Source organism: Notolepis coatsorum, assembly GCF_963971535.1.
Source record: "Notolepis coatsorum genome assembly, chromosome: 13".
In the NCBI taxonomy this organism is placed as follows: Eukaryota; Metazoa; Chordata; class Actinopteri; order Aulopiformes; family Paralepididae; genus Notolepis; species Notolepis coatsorum.
The window spans coordinates 5,001,291-5,025,676 of record NC_140177.1 but is presented as its reverse complement, the minus strand read 5'-3'; the positions used below and the strand labels follow the sequence as shown (position 1 = coordinate 5,025,676).

Below are 24,386 nucleotides of genomic sequence, written 5' to 3'. Positions count from 1 at the left end.
TTGTGGTGAGAGCACTAGTGGGTTAGTGTGGTGGTGAGAGCACTACTGGGTTAGTGTGGTGGTGAGAGCACTACTGGGTTAGTGTGGTGGTGAGAGCACTACTGGGTTAGTGTAGTGGTGAGAGCACTACTGGGTTAGTGTCGTGGTGAGAGCACTACTGGGTTAGTGTAGTGGTGAGAGCACTAGTGGGTTAGTGTTGTGGTGAGAGCACTAGTGGGTTAGTGTAGTGGTGAGAGCACTACTGGGTTAGTGTGGTGGTGAGAGCACTAGTGGGTTAGTGTAGTGGTGAGGGCACTACTGGGTTAGTGTGGTGGTGAGAGCACTAGTGGGTTAGTGTAGTGGTGAGAGCACTACTGGGTTAGTGTGGTGGTGAGAGCACTAGTGGGTTAGTGTAGTGGTGAGAGCACTAGTGGGTTAGTGTGGTGGTGAGAGCACTAGTGGGTTAGTGTGGTGGTGAGAGCACTAGTGGGTTAGTGTAGTGGTGAGAGCACTAGTGGGTTAGTGTAGTGGTGAGAGCACTAGTGGGTTAGTGTAGTGGTGAGAGCACTACTGGGTTGGTGTTGTGGTGAGAGCACTACTGGTGTTAGTGTCATGGTGAGAGCACTAGTGGGTTAGTGTGGTGGTGAGAGCACTACTGGGTTAGTGTGGTGGTGAGAGCACTACTGGGTTAGTGTCGTGGTGAGAGCACTACTGGGTTAGTGTAGTGGTGAGAGCACTACAGGGTTAGTGTTGTGGTGAGAGCACTACTGGGTTAGTGTGGTGGTGAGAGCACTACTGGGTTAGTGTAGTGGTGAGAGCACTACTGGGTTAGTGTGGTGGTGAGAGCACTACTGGTGTTAGTGTAGTGGTGAGAGCACTACTGGTGTTAGTGTAGTGGTGAGAGCACTACTGGGTTAGTGTAGTGGTGAGAGCACTACCAGGTTAGTGTAGTGGTGAGAGCACTACTGGGTTAGTGTAGTGGTGAGAGCACTACTGGGTTAGTGTAGTGGTGAGAGCACTACTGGGTTAGTGTGGTGGTGAGAGCACTACTGGGTTAGTGTCGTGGTGAGAGCACTACTGGGTTAGTGTAGTGGTGAGAGCACTACTGGTGTTAGTGTCGTGGTGAGAGCACTACTGGGTTAGTGTAGTGGTGAGAGCACTACAGGGTTAGTGTAGTGGTGAGAGCACTAGTGGGTTAGTGTGGTGGTGAGAGCACTACTGGGTTAGTGTAGTGGTGAGAGGCACTACTGGGTTAGTGTAGTGGTGAGAGCACTACTGGGTTAGTGTAGTGGTGAGAGGCACTACTGGGTTAGTGTAGTGGTGAGAGCACAACTGGGTTAGTGTGGTGGTGAGAGCACTACTGGGTTAGTGTGGTGGTGAGAGCACAACTGGGTTAGTGTGGTGGTGAGAGCACAACAGGGTTAGTGTGGTGGTGAGAGCACAACTGGGTTAGTGTGGTGGTGAGAGCACTACTGGGTTAGTGTGGTGGTGAGAGCACTACTGGGTTAGTGTAGTGGTGAGAGCACAACTGGGTTAGTGTGGTGGTGAGAGCACTACTGGGTTAGTGTAGTGGTGAGAGAACTACTGGGTTAGTGTAGTGGTGAGAGCACAACTGGGTTAGTGTGGTGGTGAGAGCACTACTGGGTTAGTGTAGTGGTGAGAGCACTACTGGGTTAGTGTAGTGGTGAGAGCACTAGTGGGTTAGTGTAGTGGTGAGAGCACTACTGGTGTTAGTGTAGTGGTGAGAGCACTACAGGGTTAGTGTGGTGGTGAGAGCACTACTGGGTTAGTGTAGTGGTGAGAGCACTACTGGGTTAGTGTGGTGGTGAGAGCACTACTGGGTTAGTGTAGTGGTGAGAGCACTACTGGGTTAGTGTAGTGGTGAGAGCACAACTGGGTTAGTGTGGTGGTGAGAGCACTACTGGGTTAGTGTGGTGGTGAGAGCACTACTGGGTTAGTGTAGTGGTGAGAGCACTACTGGGTTAGTGTCGTGGTGAGAGCACTACTGGGTTAGTGTGGTGGTGAGAGCACTACTGGGTTAGTGTAGTGGTGAGAGCACTACTGGTGTTAGTGTAGTGGTGAGAGCACTACTGGGTTAGTGTGGTGGTGAGAGCACTACTGGGTTAGTGTAGTGGTGAGAGCACTACTGGGTTAGTGTTAGTGTCGTGGTGAGAGCACTACTGGGTTAGTGTAGTGGTGAGAGCACTACTGGGTTAGTGTAGTGGTGAGAGCACTACTGGGTTAGTGTTAGTGTAGTGGTGAGAGCACTACTGGGTTAGTGTAGTGGTGAGAGCACTACTGGGTTAGTGTTAGTGTCGTGGTGAGAGCACTACTGGGTTAGTGTAGTGGTGAGAGCACTACTGGGTTAGTGTAGTGGTGAGAGCACTACTGGGTTAGTGTGGTGGTGAGAGCACTACTGGGTTAGTGTGGTGGTGAGAGCACTACTGGTGTTAGTGTAGTGGTGAGAGCACTACTGGGTTAGTGTGGTGGTGAGAGCACTACTGGGTTAGTGTGGTGGTGAGAGCACTACTGGTGTTAGTGTAGTGGTGAGAGCACTACTGGGTTAGTGTAGTGGTGAGAGCACTACTGGGTTAGTGTGGTGGTGAGAGCACTACTGGGTTAGTGTAGTGGTGAGAGCACTACTGGGTTAGTGTGGTGGTGAGAGCACTACTGGGTTAGTGTAGTGGTGAGAGCACTACTGGGTTAGTGTAGTGGTGGTGAGAGCACTACTGGGTTAGTGTGGTGGTGAGAGCACTACTGGGTTAGTGTGGTGGTGAGAGCACTACTGGTGTTAGTGTAGTGGTGAGAGCACTACTGGGTTAGTGTAGTGGTGAGAGCACTACTGGTGTTAGTGTAGTGGTGAGAGCACTACTGGGTTAGTGTGGTGGTGAGAGCACTACTGGGTTAGTGTGGTGGTGAGAGCACTACTGGGTTAGTGTAGTGGTGAGAGCACTACTGGGTTAGTGTTGTGGTGAGAGCACTACCAGGTTAGTGTAGTGGTGAGAGCACTACCGGGTTAGTGTGGTGGTGAGAGCACTACTGGGTTAGTGTGGTGGTGAGAGCACAACTGGGTTAGTGTGGTGGTGAGAGCACTACTGGGTTAGTGTTAGTGTTAGTGTAGTGGTGAGAGCACTACTGGGTTAGTGTAGTGGTGAGAGCACTACTGGGTTAGTGTAGTGGTGAGAGCACTACTGGGTTAGTGTAGTGGTGAGAGCACTACTGGGTTAGTGTAGTGGTGAGAGCACTACTGGGTTAGTGTTAGTGTTAGTGTAGTGGTGAGAGCACTACTGGGTTAGTGTAGTGGTGAGAGCACTACTGGGTTAGTGTAGTGGTGAGAGCACTACTGGGTTACTAAATCAGGGCCAACAGAATTAAAATCCTCCTTGAGCATGGATGTCGGTAAGAATCTAGGGGGCTTGGAGGAGGACTTCATTGAGCTCACTGTGTCTGTTAGGTCTGTCGGGGAGACGGGCGAAAAACTGCTCAAGGAGGATTGGGTAACTGGACCGAGAGGGAGGAGGGAGGGATTATGTTTCCCCTTACATCAGCCACCTTGTTTACAAAAAACTAAAGAAAAAACTGTTACAATCATCATTTCAACACACGGGTACAGAGGGGAGGGGGGGGAGCTGACAATTGAGTTTATTGTCTTAAATAACACTCTGGGGTTGTGCTTACTGGGGGAGATAAGGTTAGAGAAATAAGTAGCCCCCCGGCACTCTTAATTAGATTGTTAAATTCACATAATTATCAGCTCTTTGACATGGAGACGATGTATACTTGGAGGTTAGAAGATTTCCATTGCCTCTCTGTTTTGCAACACTTACGCCTGAGCTCACAGATGTCGTTATTCAACCAAGGCAGCGCGGACTCTCATTTGGCGAGGAGTAACGTGTAGGAGGCTCACACTGCCCCCGCCATTTTTCCTGACTTTGCTGTGCAGGCATCCCCCAACCGACCTGTAGGAGTCGCTGTTCACAACGACCAGACTACCACCCTTCGACTTCCCACCCGCTAACTCTGCCAATTGAGTTAGTATGACGGCCGGCCCAAGCCGAACCCGGTGTCTCTTGCAGTGTCCGCTGCGCCACCCGGCCGCGCCGGTGTGTCGTTTCTATACAATTAACTTATGACAAGTCATAACGCTATGCGAGTCTCGGAACGTGCGTACTGCGTTGTGTGTGAGAGAGAGAGAGAGGGTCAAGTAGACAACATACTGTATGTATAAAACAACAGCCTAGAGGCTTTTAAATACAACTGTATTTTTACTGTATCATAGACAGATATTTCACAGACACCAAGCATTTCATGGCAATCACACAGAGACCATCGTTCACACCAAGCTTTGAGGGGAGGGGTGCTATGTATTTGAGCACACCTGACGACATGGGCTGTTGTTATGCAAATACAGGCGGCCAGGTCGGTACTTGGCACGTGCACACAAAAATGCGACTCGTCCCTCGCCGGGTGCTCACCTGGCTGCCTGTCTTTGCATGACAATGACTCAGGTCGTCAGAGACCAGCTGGGCTCAGAGATGGAACAAGCAGCCGCTTTCCGTGTGGTCCTAGTGCCGCCTCACGTCACCGCTTATTATCGTGTGTAACATTGTTTTGAACGGTAAAAAAGTGTGGGGACAATAACTGCCTTCTGAAACCATGCAGGGGACATGTCCCCCGTGCCCCCCCCCCCCCCCATAATTACGCCCCTGTCCATGTCTGTCAGATTCTTAGATACGCATGACTCCATCTGATCTTGTTCTTGATAAGGCAGAGTAGTCTCCCTTATCAAGATGGAGGCGGCGTGAGCCCGCACTTCTCTTTATCAAGATGGAGGCGGCGTGAGCCCGCACTTCTCTTTATCAAGATGGAGGCGGCGTGAGCCCGCACTTCTCTTTATCAAGATGGAGGCGGCGTGAGCCCGCACTTCTCTTTATCAAGATGGAGGCGGCGTGAGCCCGCACTTCTCTTTATCAAGATGGAGGCGGCGTGAGCCCGCACTTCTCTTTATCAAGATGGAGGCGGCGTGAGCCCGCACTTCTCTTTATCAAGATGGAGGCGGCGTGAGCCCGCACTTCTCTTTATCAAGATGGAGGCGGCGTGAGCCCGCACTTCTCTTTATCAAGATGGAGGCGGCGTGAGCCCGCACTTCTCTTTATCAAGATGGAGGCGGCGTGAGCCCACTTCTCTTTGGTAAACGGCCGCCATCATGACTCCAAAAGCTGTTCTATTGATGTGTCGTCGTCACGTTATCTTTCAGCACCTGCTTGTCTAGTGCTGCTATGCAAACATGTCGTCTGGTAAAGCGGTGGAGCGTCACAGGGCGTCACCGCAGTCTGCAGTTGTTTTTTAATTATTTTAAATGTTTAATTGATTGATTTATATTGTTTTCTTTCTTTGTATGTATCATGTGTTGTATTTCACGCCGTCGTTGTAAATGAGAGCTTGCTCTCAAACGATCCTTCCAGATGAAAAGACTGAATGAAAATGAATGTGTGTACCTTGTCAGTTTCTCTCTCCCCCTCAGGCACGTGCAGAGAGTGGCTTTGTCAGTCGATAAACTGTACATAAATGGACAACTGTATAGAGACTCAAAGGTGACCCCCTGGCTCTTTTAGATGGAGGATGTTGGGTTTTCATTTCATTTTTGTTTTTGTTTTCTCTAAATTGCTATGACTACATCCAATACTGATATACCCTGCGTTAAGTTAGGCCTTCACAAGGGCCTGGTTTTAGCTCAGTTTTTTACGTCAAATGTATATACTCTCTTTTCTGGACTATTTTTGTATCACAAACAGTACTGTATTTGCAAATCTGGTATGTCATAAATGTATAGATGTAGCAGTACTGTCTATCTGTATGTCATGTCATATATGTCCTGATGAATTGAAGATGGGGGACCCTGGTGTAAACAAGACGAAAGTCTTTCTCTGGTCTGCATCCCCTTAACAATTGTATGTATTGAGCCGTACTGTACTGTACCCATTCTTCAATCTGTTAATAAAGTTTTTCAATCAATCAATCAATCAATCAATCAATCAATCAAGTCTCTAATCTGAGAAGCATCTTAACCCAGAAACGTCTCTCTCTCCCTGCCAGAGTATTGGATATCCCTACAATAACCTTATCGCCCACATTATGACGAGCCCAATGGCGAGACGACAGCCCAACTCCTCTCGGGTTTCCCAAGATCTGGGGTGTGGACGGCCTAACTGGGCCTGGTGACAGTGTGCCAGTGTAGGTATCAGGTATTGGTACAGACATACCCCCGGGTTAAGGTGGGTTGTCCATTGAGCCCCTCGATAGGTTAGATTCACACGTAGGGTCTAATATAATATGTCTATGTCGCTATCGGTCTCCCGTTTGATATAGAGGAGGTTCAAGTTTGGATCGACGGAACTCCAGATTGTAGAGGATTGTTCCGTTGAGGGTCTGACGTGTCGGGCGACAAAGGCTGGCCTCCTAACCCGCTAAGCACGACACGGGAGAACACTTCAGTGCAGAAGGGAACAATAATAATGATTAAGAACTGCAGGATCAACGCGGCGCTTGTTGGGCGTTGTGGCCTAAATGTGATATTGTATTCGATGATTTCGTTGCAATGATATAGACGCCGTTGTTGTTCCATGGTGGGCAGGAGAAATGTAATTGTCTTGTAATACCATCTAAAAAATGTTTAGGAGTACAAGACCGTGGTTCTCAACGGTGCAATTATAATATAATGTTCATATTGTGCAACACGTCTGCTTATGAAACCTTTCCACAACACTAATGGTGTAGAATCGGATGGTGATGATTTAAAAAACGAAATACTTCATTCTGGTCGAGGTTGGTGCCATATTATGTTCAGTCTAGTTGGTAGTGTATTTTCAAAATAATTTTGCAATCCTTAACACTTATTGGGAAGTTGTTGGTGATGGTAATAATAATAAACCTATTCCTGCAACTAGCACTTCAGAAAAAAAGCTCTTATTTTGTTGTACAAAGCAAGAGTCTAGAGCTGTGATATTTCAACTTCTACACAGCAACACATACTGCCCTGTATACCTGTATGTCATGTATTGTCATAAATGCCATGATATATATCTGTACAGGCACGTGCACACATAGAGCCCAAGGGGTGCTTGAGCACCTGCCTTTTTGAGCCTCATAAAAAAAATTCCCTTTTTGAAAAGAAAAAAACGTTTTTTATTTAATTTCTTTTAACCGTTACGCATATAGACTGCCCTTCCAACTGAAAAGTGTCAGGATAGAATACAAATATTAGGTAAAGAGAGAGAGATGCCCCATATTCCATTGCAGTTTGCACGGCCTCCTCAGCGTGCCTCTCCGCAGACCTATATATGTTATGCATAGCGTGGGTGGTGATGATGATGATGATGATAGAAACCGCTGTGGCGCATACAGTTGAATGCTGGTATTACACTCACTGAGGGACACGAAGAAGTCAAGTCCGATGGGATTTGGGAATCTCAAATACAAATCGGGATTGGAATAAAAAAATGCATTTATATTAAACAATACAGAATATACAGCACTTCTTGGGGTCTGTAGGGTAAGCACTTATTCCCTCCCCCCTGAACGTTTATGGAGATGCATGGGCCTTTTAAGTCAGTGATAAAAGTGTCTTTCAAGGATAAGTGAGCTCCTGCACTGATTATCATAGTTCAATATTCAATATTTGATCACCAAAACCCCCCCCAAAAAGCATAAAAAGGGGGCCCTTGCCCGGGCGGCTAGGTGGTGTAGTGGGCAAGGCACTCGCCACCAGTGTGGAGACGCTAGGATTCGCGTGTTCGAATCCAGCTCTCCACATTGTTTTCAGTTTGGCTGGTCGTCCGCAGTAATACACATTGGCCGTATTACGGGGAGGGAAAACTGAAGGGTGGGGATCGAACGTTGTGAACAAGCGACTCCTACAGGTCGGTTGGTGCGCCTGCGCAGTAGAATCAGGAAGTGTCGGGGGCAGCGTGAGCCTCCCACGCGTCACTCCTCGACACTGAGAGATCGAGCTGCGCAGGTGAAAAGATGCGACTGCTGTTACCTCAAGTACCGGAGGGGACTTGTGCTATGTATGACTTAGTCCACATTGCAGCCGGCTTGTGGGAGGCAAGAAACAGCGTTCGTGACAGGGGAGGGTTGAATTGGATGATACGAAATTGGGATGGGAGAAAATATGGAAAAATGGGAGAAAAAGTGGATAAAAAAAAAAAGGGGGGCCCCCGCCCGAAAAGGGCCCTTAAAACACACACAGGTATAGTGCCCTTTTCAGCCTTTGAGCACCTGCCCCTCTAAAGTCCTGTGCACGTCCTTGCTCCCCCTCTAACATGCTCTGTAGCAGAAGCAGCACGCTGTCACCACAATGGCTTCCTCGCGTTTGTTTTCCTAAGCCATGTCTCTTCTTCACACAGCCCAGGGGCAGACTGTTTGATGAAGGTGCATCTTGATTCTTGCCAGTCTTGTTAGTCACGTTATTCCTCATAATCATTCGCCTGCATAATCAAGTGTGAGCAGGAGTGAGTGGAGTGAACTACGGTACCAGAGGGAGCTACTTGGATGTATTGCACATTTGTTTCAAAGCGACAACCTGTGATTAATTTTTTTTTAATTTTTTTAATTTTTTTTACTTAACGGCTGAAAGGACATTTATTCTCATCTGGTGAGCAGTTGGCACTGATTTTCATGTATCATTCTTGCCAATACTTGAAATATGGTTATTCCTTTTAATTATCTTCATTTGAATGGATATGTATGCTATTTCAGATTTTTTACAATATGTATGCAACACTGTCAATTATAGCATGTAACAGGTCAGACTTTACTTTAGTTTAGGGTTATAATAATGATTAAGTACCTTGGAACTCGGAATGAACCTTGGAACCTTGGAATGAACTATATGTTAACAAAGTGTTGATTAATAATTAAACATTCTGTAGAATGGCTTCTAGTTCATCAAAGTCCTCTTTAAGTCAGGTCAAGTGTTCCTTTATTAATCCCCTCTCAAATCCCCATATTTTACCTGCTTACCTCCAATTCTAAAAGGTTATCAGTTATAATAACAATATATATTTAATTTGTAATTATTAGTCCTTCGCTTTGTAAATCATATAGTTATTCAGTAGTTTCTAGGTACTTACAAGGTTGAGTAGGTTACTTTTAAAAATGTATTCTGTTAGTGATTACCTACTAGAAACATAATCGATTGCATTACTCTAACGTTGGATTACATTTGTATTACTTTGAGATTGCTTTGCCTCTCAAATGTGTGCCTCTCGAAAAATGTACATGTAAGACGGTTTATTACAATTTACAAGACTCTCCTTCGAACAACATGACTATTATCGTCGATATACTTACAATTCAAATATGTACTTTATACTTTGAGTATTCACTACCACCTGGAAAGTATACCATTATAGGTTTAGTGATTATTCATTACCATCTAAAATAGCCAGAAACAACTGGGTGTGTCCCACCCTTTATAATGTTTTTTAGAAATATATATAAGAACAAAAAACCTGCTTGTAAATGGTAAATGGCTGCTTTTTTATATAGCGCTTTTATCTAAAGCACTTTACAATTTGTTACTCACATTTGACCCATTCACACACCGACGGCGGAGGCAACCACGCGAGGTGCCAACCTGCTCATCAGGAGCAATTAGGGGTTAAGTGTCTTGCTCAAGGACACATCGACACGCTGCCCAGGAGGAGCGGGAATCGAACCGGGAACCTCCGGATTGCCAGACGACTGCTCTACCTCCCGAGCCACTTGTCTATATGACGAGATGCAATTCACAATCAACAGTCACAGTTACTCCACCAGGCATGTGTCAATGGAAAGATGTACTGTAAAGATGCCAAGAACAAATGCAATGAAAAGGACTGTGATGTAATTCATGACCTGCATTAACTAGAAAAACAGACATTTAAAAAAACACCTTAAAAATCATATAAGAAAGAATGGTATACCGTCAGTTAAGTAAACATAGTGGGTGATTGAGAAGATGGGTATGTGATTGGTGAATGTAGATTTTTAATATATTTGTATGTTGTATTGAGTTGTATTGTACTTTAAGTGAACATATATGCCTTGAAACATGATTGAGTAGATGGGTATGTGTAACGTTCGGGGTTCTGGTCTTAGGAACCCCACTGTCATTCTGGAGTTACCAGAATGACAGATACCTGTCTGCACTCACTGTTGGTCACTCCCCATTCCGGATGTGTCGCTCCCTGACCCCTGTTCTGTCACCACCGGTTGCTGTCACTGTGCTGTCATTTACCTGTCACTAATTGACGCATTGGAATGTTTGGGGTTTGACTATATATTCATTGTTGTTTCTCTCTGCCCCTGTCGATGCTTCAGGCCGTGTGTCGTGTAGAAGGAGCTGGAGATTCTGCTGACCTTCTCGCTCTTGATTATTCTCATGTGTCTACCTCGCTCTCAAGTTGACGCCCGCCGTCTTTCCCTGGATTCTCCGACTCGTATTATTTCCTCCTCTACTGGACTCACAATTGCTTACCTGCACCGCAACCGTAACAGGTGTGATTGGTGAACTTAGATATTTTATTATATAATATTTGTATGTGTTATTGAGGTGTATTGTATTGTTTTATTGTATTGTATTGATTTTATTGTATTGTATTGATTTGTGTGGACCCCAGTAATAGCCTATGGCAATGGCTAATGGGGATCCGAATAAACTAAACTAAACTAAACCAGGGGCGTCGTTCTGGTATGGCAAGGTATGGCACTCGCCAAATAAAAATTAAAAAATAATAATAATAAAAATTTAAAAATAATATTTCTTTTTTATTACATTTTTTTTTATGTTGATTTAGAATTCGAATGTCAACATTATGAACGAAGCTTCGAACTATTCGGTACAGCCCTAGCATGTTTTGATATTGTCAATTATCTCACTTTTACTAGGTGACTTTTACTGTGACTAACTGAAATATGCCCCAAAAAAAAGGAAAATGGACATAGGGACGTTTTTTAATCAAAGGGCAGCAGAGACAAGTGATACAGGGACACAGGTAAGGTCTGGCTTAGTGATTATAACAGTGCAGTTCAGCATTCAGTAACCCATACTTTTTGTGAATGTGTTTTTGATACTACATTCTGTTGAACACACACCTCAAAACCGTACCTAAGGAAAATTGGCTCAATTGCAAGAAAAGTAATAGACAGCTATGATATTACATTCTGCATAATTCGTATGCAAAATATTGTGGTTCCCTGCTTTAGTCTGTTGACACATTTCTATACTAAAAATGCTTGTGTAGTCCTGTGTCATACCTAAATGTCATATAACTGAATTGTATAGAAACAACTCACCAAAAGTGACTATTGCACAACTGATTTCACAAAAAAAATTACCAAGGGGGGGAAACACCCCCTTCACCCCCCCCCCCCCCCTCCTCGCCATTCCTGTCCACAGAGCTGGAACTGAAATGGCAGATGAGGTGACTGTGGTCTGAATGTTCATAATATATAATTAATAATATAATAATTTTATTTATTTTTATTTAACCTTTATTTAGCCAGATAAAACATTAAGAACAGGTATCTTATTTACAATGTCGATCTGGTAAAAAATATATATATTATTATTATATTAATAATAATAATAATAATAATAATAATAATAATAATAATAATAATAATAATAATAATAATAATAATAATAATAATAATAATAATAATAATAATAATAATAATAATAATAATAATAATAATAATAATAATAATAATAATAATAATAATAATAATAATAATAATAATAATAATAATAATATAATAAATGTTACTACTAACGGACTAACATCACAAAGCTTCACACTTCACAGGGGAACCAGGCAGGGATGTCCACTCTCCCCCTCTCTTTTTGCCCTTTTTATTGAACCTCTCGCAGCAGCAATCAGACAAAATGATGATATCAAAGGAATCATTACACACAATACTCACCATAAGATCAGCCTCTATGCAGACGATGTGTTGTTATACCTACAGGAACCAACCAATTCACTACAAGCAACTACCAAACTCATAGACTCCTTCTCTAAAATATCAGACTACGCTATAAATTGGTCGAAGTCAATCATCTTGCCATTGTGGGGGGGTGATAGGAGTCCTGCAGCTCAGAGCCCATCCTTCCTCTTCCCCTCAGGGAATATCAGATATCTAGGAATCAACATTTCACCCAGACTGTCAGAGTTATTTCAACTAAATTTCATCCCACTGTTAAAAACAATAGAAGACGACAAAAGATGGCTAAATTTACCACTCTCACTAATAGGTAGAATATCAACAGTCAAAATGTCAATTCTCCCAAAAATAAATGATCTATTCACTATGATCCCAACCTAGCCTACCACCAATTGGTTCAACTCCCTGAACTCCACCATTACTAAGTTTTACTGGAAGAATAAAAAAGCAAGAATTAAGTTAACCACCCTTCAAAAAAACAAAAACCAAGGAGGACTTGAAGCACCTAACTTTCTCAACTATTATCTGGCCAACCAATTAATATACATCTACAAAAGAATACAGTCATTTCCACAACTCTGACAGCCTGGTGGAAAGCCAACAAAATCACTGGTAACACACGAACCCCCTGTAAATACACACCAATCTGGCACAACCCTGACTTTCAACTCGGCAAATCACCCATATACTTCCCAGCTTGGAAACAAAAAGGCATTACTCATCTTCACCACATCTTCACAGACAACAGCCTAATCACTTTTTTGACACAAGATTTGACTGAAGGATACGGCATTGGGATAGACCAACACTTTCAATTTTTTTCTTTTTTTTTAAGATTTATTTTTTGGCGTTTTTTTTTTTTTTATCGCTTTATTTCTACTGGGCAGTCCAGTAGGGAGAGACAGATGAGGAATGGGAGACAGAGTGGGGGGAAGACATTCGGCAAATAACGACGGGTTCGGGAGTCGAACCCGGGTTCGCCACTGGGGCGCCCCAACACTTCCAATTTCTACAGCTGAAATCAATTTTGAAATAAAAAATTAACACTACACAGAATGATCTTGAACCATCTCCAATTATATTAGCAATGAATAAAATAACATCACAGAAGAAAATATTTTCAAAAATATACAAAATACTGGCAAGCGCAGACACTACATTCCATCTCCCCTTCACAAAATGGGAACAGGACTTGGCTTTCTCTCCCAATGCCGTATCCTGGGAACAAATTTGCACCAACACATTCACAATGACTAACAACACTAACTTTCAATTAATACAATATAAGGTGTTACACAGAGTACATATCACACAGCACAGGATGTTTCAAATGGGATTTGCAAGCACAGATGTATGCTCCCATTGCACCCTCAACACCCCAGACAACTATTTCCATGCCACCTGGCTCTGCCCACCTGTTCAAGACTTCTGGAATTCCGTCATCAATACACTATCCCGGGTCATGAGCTGCAGCATTCCTCTCTCCCCCTCCCTCTGCCTACTTGGGGATACTACTGCTATCAATTTATTAGTCCAGAACACCAAACCCCTACTCGTTTCTCTAGCTGTTGCCAAGAAAACTATCCTCTTAAACTGGAAGACAAGAAAAAATGTGAATACTGGGCAATGGGTGGGCCTTCTCTCAAATTACATATCACAGGAAACAATCTCAACCGTGGATCACATCGAAGTCTCACAATTTAATAACATCTGGGAATTGCTTGTGGATAATCTAGGCTCCTAATCATAGGAGATTGACCTGTGAGCCATCCACTCCATAACCCACCCTTCTCTCAATCCCCCTCCTCACCCGCTACTTTACTTACTCCCCTCTCTGCCCCCCCCCCTTTCCCTTGTCATGTGTATTCATTGTTGTCCTTCATTGTCCTTAGTTGTAATTTGTTTGTCAATGTCTAGTCTGAGTTCCCCCCCCTCCGAGAGGGCAATGAAATATATTCTTTTAATATTTTTCTTATTTTACTACACTTTTTATTTAATTTTGTACTGTAAATAGTTAAAACGTATAATAAATAATAAAGTTGTCCCCCGAAGAGGGGGGTGGATGGAGTGCCCTCAAAAAAGGGCCGGGATAAAAGCAAAAAAAAAGAAGATTTTTTTTTTTTAATTTGTATAGCTCCTTTCTTTTTTAATCAAACCTTTCATACAAGCTTCACAACAGTAATGTAGACATAAATGGACATTAAATAGACATAAAAAGCATAAAATGAGCATCAGATTTACACAAAATCAGCAGAGAATTGACTAAATAAAAGCAATGCATAAAGTGTAGACATAAAATTAGTATAAAATAGACATCAAAATAGACAGTACAATAATCTAAGTAGCAGAGTGCATTAAAAGTCTATGGTAAAGAGGTACGTTTTTAGCTTTTGAAAATATTTTATGAGCTAGCCCCCTTAATGTCCATAGGCAGGGTGGTCAATCAATCAATCTACATATAAACGTTCAATAGCCAACATATCCACACATCCACCTCCTTCAAACAGGCCCTCAAGACCCGCCTCTTCTATCTCACTTTCACCTAATCATCATCCTCCTTCCATCTCAAGACTCAAGCTTTACAATCTTTTACATTTTATTGTTGATATTTCTTTGCCGGTTACTCTATTCTGTCTTTATTCAATTATTTTATTGTGTGTGTGTGTGTGTGTGTGTGTGTGTGTGTGTGTGTGTGTGTGTGTGTGTGTGTGTGTGTGTGTGTGTGTGTGTGTGTGTGTGTGTGTGTGTGTGTGTGTGTGTGTGTGTGTGTGTAAAGTGACTTTGGGTACCTAGGAAAGCGCTATATCAATTGAATGTATTATTATTGTATTGTGATTACATTAACTCATTCATCGCCATACGCTTTCCGTATCTCTGCCACTTCAGGCCAGATTAAAATGGTCCTTTCTGCGTTCTGTGTTTCACGATGTTTGCAGTGTGTTCTGTATTATAGCTGTGGAGACAATGGTGTGGCTCATTTGACAGACACTACTTGTTTCTACACACTGTAGTTTGTAGTTTATTACACGCTAAACATCGCGCATTTCCAAGATAATCCAGTCTTTTTCCATAGATCACGAATCGTTCTGGTTGATTCCCTGAAACCCCAAATACTCCCAAATAAAAGGTATATAACATGTATCATCAAGGAGGAGGTAGTCTTACCCCGAAAATCAGTTCGTTAGAAAAAGCCTCGTTTATGACCGGTAAAGTAAGCCACTGTGATCGTTACATAAACATGTTTCACGTTTGGGAAAATAGACATACCTTACCTTAGCCAGAAGGTAATCCAAAAAGAATAATTCCAATGATCCCATCGGCGATCGCGATTACTCGCTTATATGTAATTACACGTGTTTACGGGACACTATAGGTTTTGAGGCGATCAGATCTTCTAGCGATCGCTTCGGAAGAGCTCCTCCCACCACAGAGCGAGCCTCGATAGTCCGGTGCATTCATTGACTATCCCGTTGCCTTTCTATCACTGCCACCTAGTGAGATTCGATCGGCATTGCAATTCCAACGTATATGTAGCTGTGCCACAATGATTCAGAGAGCTCCGGCCGAGTGTGTAGAACGGGGATCAAAGGAAAAAGATCAAACGATCTAATAACGAGTATACTCGTTATTGGCGGTCAAGCGTTTGGCGGCCAATAACGAGTATACTCGTGATTGGCGGCCAATGAGTTAATATAATACAGGTTTTTGAATTGTATTAATTTAGAAATTGTTATATTTCAGGTAGATACTGTACTGTATTATCTGTGCAATAAGGGACTGTTGTTTCTTTGCAGGACTCGGCATGTCTCCCGCTCCTCTCAGTCCTGGACGTCTCGTCCTCGCAGCGCTTCTCAGCCTGGCAGGATTTCTGACTCTGTTTTTTATGTACTATAAGTCATCACCTTTTCCACCGTGCCATCCTCCCCCTGCTCGCTCGGGCCAGATAGCGAGGGGTTCTAAGAACGGTTCAATGGGAAAAGATGCAAAACGACCCGGCGTCAAGCCTGTTGTTCTGTTGTGGTTCTGGCCCAACGACAGACGGTTTGATTTCAGAGACTGCAAGAGGCTTTTGAAGATGGACGGCTGTCGCCTCACAGACGATAGGTCTCTGTACTCCCAGGCTGACGGAGTATTACTCTTTCACGGGGCTATAAAAGATGACCTATCCAACCTGCCCACATCGCGCAGACCTGAGTCTCAGAGGTGGATCTGGTTAAACATGGACATACCGTCAAACACACGTAAAATACCTGGCATTCAGAGCCTTTTCAATTTGACCCTGAGCTACAGGCAGGACGCAGATATAAAGGTGCGCTGGCGAATAAAAGCCAGAAAGCAGCCTGTGATGGATTTTGCGCTACCCAAGAAGGAACGACTGCTTTGCTGGATCGTGGGTGACGACGACCCCCGGAACGGAACCGGACCCAGATACGAATACTACAGGGAACTTGTGAAACACATCAAGGTGGACGTCTTCGGCAGTGCCTTTTCTAGTTCTGTGGAGGACAAGGACTACTTTCAAACTATTAGTAGCTGCAAATTCTACCTTGCTTTTGAGAATTCCACTGAGAGAGATGGCATCACAGAAACGCTCAACGGGCCTTTAGCAGTCGGTACCGTGCCAGTAGCATTGGGCCCACGGCGACAGAACTATGAGGACTTTGTTCCAAGTGACGCCTTCATACATGTAAATGACTTCTCTGATGCTAAGAAACTGGCTGACTTTCTGCTGCGGTTGGACAAGGATGCTGAGGCCTATATGCGCTACTTTCGGTGGAGGAGGTACCTTTTTGCCAGGCCTCACCTTATTGGTCAGAATCAAGAATTCACACATGCAATCTGTTCTGCTTGTGAATATGTTGGTAGAGTCAAGAATTACAGAACCGTTCCTGATCTTTACAAATGGTTCTTTGGTTAAAGCCTCAATCCATATATATATTTTTTTATCTTAACAGGTTAATGGATTTTTTATTAATCACAATGAATGATCCATTATCAATCACAAAGTTTAAAATACTAATATTTAGTTGTATTTTTTGGGATAAAGCAAATACATGTGTGGTGTTGGAATAAAGAAATGACAAACTGGTTAGAGGCACTGGCGGACTCACGGTCGAAAAACGCGCGCTTAAGTGCCCTTTTGAGTGAGGTTAGGGTTAAGGTTAGGGTTAGGGTTAAAGTTAAGGTTAGGGTTAGGGTTAAAGTTAAGGTTAGGGTTAGGGAACAACATATCAATTGTTGTTGAATATGCGGTAGAGACCCTTCGGCGCTAAACCAATCAGAGAGCGTCTTCGCAAACATAAACTACGTAAAAAAATCACGCAACCATGTGCACCTAGGTGGTGCACCACTAATTAAAGCCCCCTTGGTGGTGCACCACTAATTAAAGCCCCAGCTGCAACAACAGGTAAAAAGGAACCATACATTATTATTAGAGATTTTACCAAACAAAATTATCCTGGCCATATTTAAGGCACTGTCTAAATAAATCTTACGTTTTGAAGAAGTTCACTCACAATTACATTAAATTAAATATCAAATACTTAGGTCTGTGGACAGAAGTTTCAGTAATATGATCACATGTGCCCCCTTCTGTAGATGTAGAGTTACGGGGTAGGGGGGGGGGGGGGGGCAATTCCTGGTTTTCACTTGACCTCTCTGATCTTATTCATGAACGTAACTTGGCCTGGGCAATAGCTAGGAAAATCAAGGTCCATCAAACTCTGAAAATCAAACAGCCAAACTCTGATTGGCTTGTTTTTAGACCGCTTCGTAATAAGTGCACTTCTTTTGTTAAAAAAGGCCAAGTCTGAGTTCTATTTGTCGGCGACTACGACAACTTTAAATGATCCTAGAACATTTTGTTGAACATTTTCTTAACATCTGTTAAGTCCTTGTCTGCAGACAATAGGGAGGTGTAGTCTGACATCACTTTGGACCGGCCGTGAGGTCCACCCGTATAGGGGTTTATCATTGGGAAAATGGATTATCGGCTATTGTAACAATTCTGCCTCATGAACATTGACAATGATAATTTTTTACGATTAATTGCGAATATTTTCATGTTGAGCTATAGATTGTGGATGAATATGCGCAGAAAGGTACACCATGCAAATGTTGATGCTTTATTTGTTTTAACCGAGATGATTTATAAATGGGCAATGGGGAAATACGTTTGGAATTTTGCGAGGTGGACCGGCCGCGTCTATGCCTTCTACAACGCTGTTCGGTTTCCGGGTTCCTCTGATTGGCCACTAAGCCCACGTGACCGCACGCTAGCACGGCCCCCTTATCGCCCACTCTCGCGCTGTAAAGCGGAAGCGCCAGCGGGGCGAGGCGGTGGTTTCTCCCCGGCTCCGTGCGCCGCTGACTCGGTCCAGCTCCAGCAGCAGCGGCCATCTTCTGCCTTCGATATCCTCTCTCCGAGGCGGCTCGTTCTTATTAATCCCCCATTGTTCAGGTCGACATGGTCGCACAAACACCCATTGGAGGAGTAGTGGGGGAGAAATGAATGAATGAATGAAAACTTTATTTAACAGATTGCAGAATGGGTACAATACAGTACGGCGCAATACACACAATTGTTAAGGGGATGCAGACCAGAGAAAGACTTTTGTCTTGTTTACATCAGGGTCCCCCATTTTCAATTCATATCGACATTTATGACACAACACAACACAACATACATGACATTAACATGTCTGACGAGCACAGAGTTGCCAGTCGATAATTCTTGCTATTTAAAAATATTCCTCTTCTTCTCCCCCACTACTCCTCCAACGGGTGTTTGTGCGACCATGTCGACCTGAACAATGGGGGTATTATGTTGAGACAATGAACACACAACCGTGTGGTTTCGTAACTTTATTCGACTGACTGTTTACGTTACAACACCAGCCCTACCTCGAGCGCTAACCACGCCCGTCTATTAAAGGCACAGTAGCCTACCGTGTAACTGCTAGTATGTCACAACCTATACGTAGCATAACAGGACATAACAGGGGGATTAATAAGAACGAGCCGCCTCGGAGAGAAGATATCGAAGGCGGAAGATGGCCGCTGCTGCTGGAGCTGGACCGAGTCAGCGGCGCACGGAGCCGGGGAGAAACCACCGCCTCGCCCCGCTGGCACTTCCGCTTCACAGCGCGAGAGTGGGCGATAAGGGGGGCATGCTAGCGTGCGGTCACGTGGGCTTAGTGGCCAATCAGAGGAACCCGGAAACGGAACAGCGTTGTAGAAGGCATAGACGCGGACCGGCCGGAAACAGCAATGACGTAATAACCACTACACCTCCCTATAACTCACATGTCTTACTGTACCTCCATGTGTGATGAAGGATGCTGTTGCCGTTTATGACAGGTCTGAAATGTGGAACTGTTTTAACCTGTTCCACCCCACGGGGTCGGTACCCACCCAAAAAATTACATCTGGTCATAAATCCATATTTTTTTTAATATTGCATATAAGTTGCGATTTTTTTGTCAAACGTTTTCAAGTATTAACATCACTAACATGTCACAAAAGCATGTAGAATGTATATTATCATCAATACGTTAGTTTAGCAATAGGTTAAAAGTGCCATTAGATAGTTTTAAGTTTTCGATTTTATGAAGTCTATTCCAAGACGGAAACGGAAATGGACATTTTGAACCATGGGAATTGTAGTCTTTTTGCGGCCATTTTGTAGAGGACATGCATAGCTGTCGACCAGCGTTGGAATTTTTCCGAACTACACTTCCTGTCAGATACTGTGGGGGTTCAAAGTTCAGTGTTCTGAATGAATCATATCAATAACTGTCATGATTCACGATAATAAGCCACAAAAGGTAACGTTTTTGACAAATATTGAAATGCAGTTAGTTTCAACTCCCTATTTTTAGCATGTAGGAACAATTAGATCTGAAATTAGTTTCAAAACGGTTGCACTGTGGGGGAAATTAAAAAGTACACTAGATTACAGTAGATTTCATTATCTGTTATTATGCACGCCTGGTGATACTAAATCCAAATTGAACAAGGGCATTTGAAAGATAATATATGTATATATATATAAATGTGCGAATTGTCTATAATAAGGTAATGTATAAGCATCATATTCTATATTCTATAATAATATTTCAAATTGCATTGGTCCGGATGGGAGAATTCAGTACTGTATCTACAGAACCTTCGGTTTAATCATCTTCCCTTTATTAATTTCCTTCGATTTTTTGTACACATGATCTCAAGAGGGGACTGAACGAGATTTTTTTACTTTGGTCATTATTATCATGGTGTTATTCACTGTCAAAGATGCAAAGAAAAATCATAATTCATATTCTCCTTTGTTTCATCACAATTTAAGCAAGCCTAGTAATAGACACAATATTTCTGACACTGTGAATACATTCACTGAGGTCCATAGATGTTCCCAGATACCAAGAATATGCAAATAGCCCTTGTAGAAGTGGAGCAATATTCCATTTACCTAGGTATATATTTTAGGCAGATTTTCACATTGTGTGGAACAGGTGAGCATTTTATTTCTTCTAGTTCTTTGTTTGATTCTGTAGCCTCATCTACCTCCTTTACAACCCAGCGCCGGTGCTGGTGATTCGGAGCTCAATGGTCACTCTTTTAGTTTTTCTCCCTTCTCAGTACATGAAGTGCATAGAGCTCTTAAAGCTTTAAACCCAGGAAGATCTGCTGGTGCTGATCATCTTGATCCTATAGCTTTCTGAGATTGGCAGCTCATTATATAGCTGAGCCCTTAACCTATCTTTTTAATGTACTTTTTAATGTAATAAAATTCCAAGTATTTGGAAATCTGCTTTTGTACTCCCACTTTTATTATAAAAAAAATTATAATAATTATAGACCTAAGGGCGGCCGGGTGGACTATGCGTCTGCCTACCACCGCAGAGACACTGGTATCGAATCCAGCTGTCAGCGGTACCTCCGGCTTGGTCGGTCGTCCAGACTAACCAATTGGCAGTGTTAGTGGGTGGGAAGCCGGTGGGGTGGTAATCTGGTCGTTGAAAAACAGCGACTCCTACAGGTCGGTCGGGGCGCCTGCTCAGCGAGGAAGGGAACTGGGGGAAGTAGTGTGAGCCTCCCACGTGTTACGCTCCCCCAGTGAGAGTCCTCGCTGTCAGGTGAAAAGAAGCGGCTAGCTGTCTCCTATGTATCGGAGACATCAAATTAGTCCGCCCTGGCCAAGGTTCTCGAGGCTCTTATTAGTGAGCAACTTAAAGAGTTTTTATATTAAAATTATATTTTATCTTCATTTCAATCAGGCTTCAGGAAGCATCATATAGCACATTAGTTGCGCTGAAGGTTGCAAATGATATTTCTGTTGCCCTTGATAAAAAGCAGCATTGTATTTATCTTTTTATTGATATTTCCAAAGCATTCGACACGGTTGACCATATCATTTTAAAACAGAGATTGTTTAATTAACATAGGTCTCTCTGAACAAGCCGTTGCATGGTTTGTAAATTATTTGTCGGATAGAACGCAGTGCACTAGATTTGATGGTTTCTCTTCTGATTTGCTTCATGTCCACAAGGGGGTGACCCAGGGCTCAGTACTGGGCCCTCTTTTATTTACTGTTTACATTAATTGTCTGGGTCATAATGTGTCAAATGCAAATTGTGCAAATCAATCAATGAATCAATGGTCTGTCATTGTTTTGATTTGCCCTAATAGTCTATTGTTGCTGCCTGCCCTGCTAGGTTGCCTCTGGCTCTGATATTGGTTGTTTAGTGTATTTGTGTAATGCAATTTGTTGTTGTTTTTTGTATTTATGTGCAACTTTTGTATTATTTTGCTGCAGCTTGTCTTGGCCATGTCTCACATGAAAAAGAGATTTTTAATCTCAATGTGACTTTCCTGGTTAATTAAATAAAAGTTAAATACGTATTTTTATTTTGTATGTACATGTACACACACACCAACACGCGCACACATCAATACTCAGACCAGCTAACAATACACAGAGGTATATCTGTAGCCATTATAACAGCGGTCAATACACAGTATTCCATTCTCTATGGTCCCAGTTGTTAGAGTCGTTAGTCAGAGACAAGACATGGTGCTCGTTAGTGAGATGTGTGTGTTTTAAAGTCAAAGGTGGGGTCTAATGATGCAGTGGAGCTTCAGGGCTGTTCCCTCGTTGTCAGTATTGTTCTATTGTTCAGCGCCAGACAGGGACAGTGCAACCAGGCCAACGAGTTACAAATATTGAAAGGAAATTCTGATCATAGAATCCTTCATTTTAACTGCTGCGCGTGTCCGTCTGTCCGTGCGCACGTGCGTGTGCCACAAAATGGCGGCGCACACAGCGATAAGCGGACAGGGGGAGAACGGATGATACAATGGTGACTGCACAGAAGGAGAAAGTGACACACTGACACACAAACAGACACACATGCACACACAGGCGATAGGTAAACAAAGAGAAAGTGATACACCAAGATGGCCGTGTACACTAGGTGTGCGGAGATGTCCTTATCTGTATCTGTATCTGTTCAACCAACAGATTGCTCCACTTCTACAACTTCTACATGTTCTTGGTATCTAGGGACATCTATGGACCTCAGGGAATGTATTCCCAGTGTCAGATATATTGTGTCTGTTACTAGGCTTGCCTAGAAATTGTAATGAACCGAAGGAGAATATAAATTATTATTATTAGTTTATTTTTCCATCTTTGACAGTGAATAACACCATGCTAACATTGACCAGACGTGAAAAATTGCCACTGAGCTCATTCAGCACTTTCTTGAGATCAAGTGTACAAAAAAGGCAAATGAACAAAGGGCAGATGATTTACAGGGTTTTTTGTAGATACAGTACTGAATTTTGCCATCCGGACACATGCAATTTGAAATGTGAATATAGAATATCAGGCCTATAATTGACCTTATTATGGTCAAGTCATACATCTATGGATCGGCCCAAATCTCCTCATTCCAATGGCAGAGTTCGATCTGGATTTAGTATCACCAGGCGCCCGTTATACAGGGCAGCAAAGACTGAGACTGAAATCTACTGTAAGTACAGTTACTTTTGTATAATGTCCATAGCTCCGCTGGAGATCTTTAAAAGCTCATAATTTTACACACTTAAAATCATTGGTAAACAAACATAGTGCTGAAAATATACACTTTGACTGGGTTTGATAGGGTTAGGGTCTTTACTCTTGGCTACATTTGAAAAAGAAACACAACATCAGTTAATATGGACTGTATTGATCTATTTGTGACGTGAAATAAATCTCTGCCCGGTACCGATCGGATTTAAGAGGTTACTTGTCATGCAGATTAACACACACATGCGAGATGGGCGACCCACAGGAACACACACACACATGCACTGAGTCGCAGATGAAATGTATTTTCCAATCCCGTCGTCCTTCCCCCCAAGGGCAGCCGGGCCGTGACCGGGGACCAATCCATGTGCTCCTGTCTGTCTTCTTCAGGGACGCGACAGATTTAGCCATCCGTTGTGCATGTTTTTCCATTGAGTTTATCTTACATTTACATTTACATTTAGTCATTTAGCTGACGCTTTTATCCAAAGCGACTTACAAGTTCTGTGCGACAAGACAGCAAGAAGGGTATAACTCTATCAGCTGAGTAACAATGTTCATCAAAGTGTTGCGTGTTACAGTGTAGGTTAGTTTATTAGGACAAGTGCATGACATTAAGGTTAGTCGGGGTTAGATTTTTTTTTTTTTTTTTTTTTTTTTTTTTTTTTTTTTTTTTTTTTTTATCATTTCAGATAATGGTTGAAGAAGTGAGTCTTTAGTCGACGGCGAAAGATTGGACGGGATTCGGCTGTCCTAACTGGGATGGGTAGTTCATTCCACCATTGTGGGGCAAGGACTGAGAATAGGCGGCTTCTCTTTGATGACCCTCCGGGAGCTTGGATAGGAGTAGATCTGAGGCGGCCAGAAGACGCAGAGCGTAGGGGTCTTGAGGGTGTGTAGTTAGAGACCATTGACCGGAGGTAGGCGGGAGCGGTTCCCTTTGCCGCACGGTATGCTAGGTCGAGGGCCTTGAAGCGGATACGTGCAGCAATGGGGAGCCAGTGCAGGTCCCTAAGAAGTGGGGTGACATGGGCTGACTTCGGTAGGTTTGAGATCAGGCGGGCCGCTGCATTTTGAATGAGTTGAAGAGGCTTGGTGGCAGTGGCCGGGAGGCCAGCTAGCAGTGCGTTGCAGTAGTCGAGGCGGGAGATGACTGTTGATTGGACGAGGAGTTGGGTGGCTTCTTTTGTCAGGAAGGGGCGTATCCTTCTGACGTTGCTCAGGAGGAATCTGCAGGTTCTGGTTGTCGCTGCGATGTGAGCAGAGAAGTTCAACTGGTCGTCGAGGACAACACCAAGGTTCTTGGCGGTCGGCGACGCGGTCACAGCTGCATTCTCGACTGTGA

General features: G+C 43.4%; 1 protein-coding gene across 2 annotated transcripts in view; it reads left to right on the top strand.

Annotated features, from left to right (window-relative positions):
- LOC311239226 (4-galactosyl-N-acetylglucosaminide 3-alpha-L-fucosyltransferase 9-like) overlaps positions 1 to 17,058 on the top strand; it is a 69,467-nt gene extending 52,409 nt beyond the window's left edge. Inside the window, exons 1-3 of one of the 2 annotated variants that reach the window (XM_084327521.1) lie at positions 8,573 to 8,635; positions 10,345 to 10,521; positions 15,765 to 17,058. In XM_084327521.1, the coding sequence (XP_084183647.1) occupies positions 15,773 to 16,888 (1,116 nt within the window). In that variant the 5' untranslated portion in view covers positions 8,573 to 8,635; positions 10,345 to 10,521; positions 15,765 to 15,772 and the 3' untranslated portion in view covers positions 16,889 to 17,058. Of the gene's footprint in view, positions 1 to 8,572; positions 8,636 to 10,344; positions 10,522 to 15,764 lie in introns of those variants that run through there. The other variant, XM_084327522.1, reaches the window with a different exon arrangement.
- The last annotated feature ends 7,328 nt before the right edge of the window (positions 17,059 to 24,386 follow it).